This window comes from Papilio polytes, unplaced genomic scaffold, assembly GCF_000836215.1.
Source record: "Papilio polytes unplaced genomic scaffold, Ppol_1.0 DF821511.1, whole genome shotgun sequence".
NCBI lineage: Eukaryota > Metazoa > Arthropoda > Insecta > Lepidoptera > Papilionidae > Papilio > Papilio polytes.
Window position 1 is genome coordinate 1,704,640 of NW_013527693.1, and position 3,340 is coordinate 1,707,979.

General features: G+C 38.5%; 1 protein-coding gene across 1 annotated transcript in view; it reads right to left on the reverse strand.

The window, feature by feature from the left end:
* Window positions 1-3,340, reverse strand: part of LOC106108432 (serine/threonine-protein kinase unc-51) — a 36,387-nt gene that overhangs the window by 2,907 nt on the left and 30,140 nt on the right. Inside the window, exons 10-15 of the mRNA XM_013289597.1 lie at window positions 3,307-3,339; window positions 2,736-2,843; window positions 2,082-2,199; window positions 1,330-1,484; window positions 676-793; window positions 7-23 (exon numbers count right to left, since the gene is read on the reverse strand). Coding sequence (XP_013145051.1) covers window positions 7-23; window positions 676-793; window positions 1,330-1,484; window positions 2,082-2,199; window positions 2,736-2,843; window positions 3,307-3,339 — 549 coding nt within the window. The remainder of the gene's footprint in view (window positions 1-6; window positions 24-675; window positions 794-1,329; window positions 1,485-2,081; window positions 2,200-2,735; window positions 2,844-3,306; window position 3,340) is intronic.

Here is a 3,340-nt window from a genome sequence, read left to right on the forward strand (position 1 = left end):
CCGCACGCTCGACCCGCAACGCTCTGCAATCACACAACATATATTACTACCTGGTGCTCGCTAAAAGAATAGCCTATGTTACGCACAAAATTACCTTTCTAACGGTGAGAGTTCTTAAAATTGGCTAAATAGGTTTTGAGGTATTTCAAAATATGCAAAAATACAAACCTTTCCTCTTTATAAAATAAATTTTTAATGCCGCCGTCCAGAAACACGCTGTTTATTAATAGTTCCTAAACATTAGTAATAATAAAATATAGCCTATGTTACTCATAGATAAATTACCTTTCTAAAAGTGAAAGAATTTTTAAAATCAGTCCAGTGGTTTTTGAGTTATTTCAATACATACAAAAATACAAAGTTTTCCTCTTTATAATATTAGTATAGATTAGGATAGAAATATAAACTAAAATACCATGTATAATTATTTTCGTTAAAACTGATATTGCATATGAAAATACGAAGACGTTATTGTAAGTTCCACTCGAATATTAATGAACATGAGCAACACCATCGGCTCGGCCTAGGGTTAGCCCTAGCCTAGATCATTACCATAAACCATAGATTTAGGTGTAGCATTCATATGGGCGAAGTATCTATTTTACATTTGTCATTATAGGAGGTAGGGGGAGCTATCCCTTCCAGCAGGCAGCTATTGTAATAGTGTATCCTCACCATCGGATGTGTCCATGAGTGCGGCGATGGGCGCGCCGCAGGAGACGGCGAGGTCTGACAGCAGCTCCGCTAGCATCAGCACGAAGTTCAGCTGCGAGAACACCTTGCTGTGCTCCTCCTGCAACACAACAACCACGTGTAGTATTATACACATTTTATGACAGCTCACAATTTCGAATGAGATAAAGAGTGTCATACGATTTTAAGCCAAGCTTAAACCCTAAATTCCTTTAACATTTTGACACTTTTCATATTGTAAACGGTTTCTTTGAAGCGACAAATCGCTTTATTGAGATTCAATATTCAGCCGTTAGTTTTATAGTGTAGTTAAAGTGTTTCCCGTTGAGAATATACCCATTGGGTCGATTGAACTAATGGTAGATAGGCTGTNNNNCCGCGGAAATCCGCCGTCTTCAATTTCAGGAAACATTGCCTTGTTCATTACAACAATACGAACTCTTCCTACAAATAACTAATTAGATAGCAGTGAATGGTGCAAACGAAGGAATAATAATAAAGATACTAGCCTTGTTTAACCGATTTCGTACAGACATATTTATAAGCGTCGTGTTTTTGTTCCGAGTCTCGTTTTAAAATGTTCAAAGCATTGTTAGGTTTGATTGTGGAGCACGGTCAGTTTGTCTGTGTACGTACGGCGAGTATGGTGTCCTCCTGCAGGTTGGGTATGTAGACGGGCGGGTCCTGGTGCAGCTTGAGGCCGCGCAGCAGCGCCTCGGGCAGCGCGCCGCGCTTCGGCGACGCCGCCTCGCCGCTCGCCTTCAGCGCCAGCGACACCGGCGGGGACGAGCCTGCGCTCACACATACTCACACATCATAATCCATACTAATATAAATGTGATAGTTTAGATGGATGGATGGATGTTTGTTAAAGTTTCTAACCTAAACAACTAAACGGATTTCGATGAAATTTAGTATAGATTTAGAGGATAGTCTGGAAGAACACAAAGGCTACTCACTTTTGTTTTTTTTTTTTAATTTCACGGAACGGTGTTGCGGGAATAAGCTAGTTTATAAACATTAAGGAAAATTACTAATCCCAATTTATTTATAATGTAGCTACCTTTCGCACGCGACTCCATTTGCGTGGAATTAAAAAAAAAACAACAAATCAAGTACACTAGACTATTGTACACCTATACTTAATTGCATCAAAATTCGTTCAGCCGGTTAGGTTAGGTTAGATTACAAACTTTAACAAACATTTATCTATCCATCTATACTTTTGCATTTATAACATTAGTAAGACACATAAACTAGTTTTTGCTCGCGACTTCGCGCGGAATTGTAAATAATATTTTAGAACGATCAATTAGTTTTTGAGTTTATTCTTTACACATAAAAGTACAAATGTTCTTTCTTTATAACATTAGTGTAGAGTTCTGTACCGGATCTGCGCAGCGGGCTGGCGTTGGTGGGCGAGACCTGCCACAGCGAGGGCGGCGGCGAGCTGCCGGACGCGCTGCGCCGCCGCGTCGACGGCGGAGTGCCCATCGTGAACGGCACCTGCAACACATTGCCATATGCATTTCAAATTATAGGAAACTAGCTTTCGCCCGCGACTCCGTCCACTTGGTAATCAAAAAAACAAAACCAAATAGCCTATGTGTTCTTTCAGACTATTCTCTACATCTATGCCAAATTTCTTAGAGATCCTGTCAGCAACTTAGGCTACAAACTCTAACTAACATCTGTCCATACATCTAAACTTTAACATTTATAATAATAGTATGAATGTATGATTCATTCCGATTAACAATTGAATGCATTATTTTACCTAATTAGCAAAAATATATACCAGATTTTTTTTAATCCATACAATATATCAAACGAAGTAAAATTATCTGATCACTAGCTGTTGCACGCGACTACATCCGCGTGTAATTAAAAAAATATAGCCAGATAAATTAGCTTTCTAATAATGAAAGAATTATTAATATCGGCCCAGTAGTTTCTGAATTATTTCGTAACATACAAAAATACAAATCTTTCCTCTTAGTATAGATAAGGATGACGATCAACAGTGTAGTGTTGTAACTTACGGATGGCGGTGAGAGTGAGCCGATGTTGGTCGTATTTCGGTTATTGTTCGATCGCAACACGTCGATGGGCTGCGAGCGCGGCACCTTCGACGCTACCGTCATAGGGTTCTGCAATACATACATTCAATATCTTCAATTACATGCTATTTAAAATATATCAAACATGAAGTGTTATAGTTGACTCATTATCATAAAGTTAATAAATTAGCCTCAATATACAATGTTTATTTTTATGTAAGGATGTTAACACCGACGTACCAACGATTACAAGTGATAAGTGAAAACAGGCTTTCATAAACAGGTTATTTTCGTCAAAGAATACATGTATACATTAACAATAAACAACAAGCTGAAATGTTACAGTTTTTCACACTTTTAATAATATTTTTCTTTCAGTAACATTAGTTAACTAGTAATTCAGTAATCAACAAAACTTTGTTGAGCTGACGGCCAACTTACTTTAAAAGAGAGAGAAAGAGAGAGAGAGTCAACTTTCGACAACAATCAGTATTGCTACTCTTTTTCACGCCCTTATTATGCTGGTGGGATTGACGTCATAATTAATACTCACGCGTAGCGGTGCTGGCTGGTCTGGCGGGGAGTGC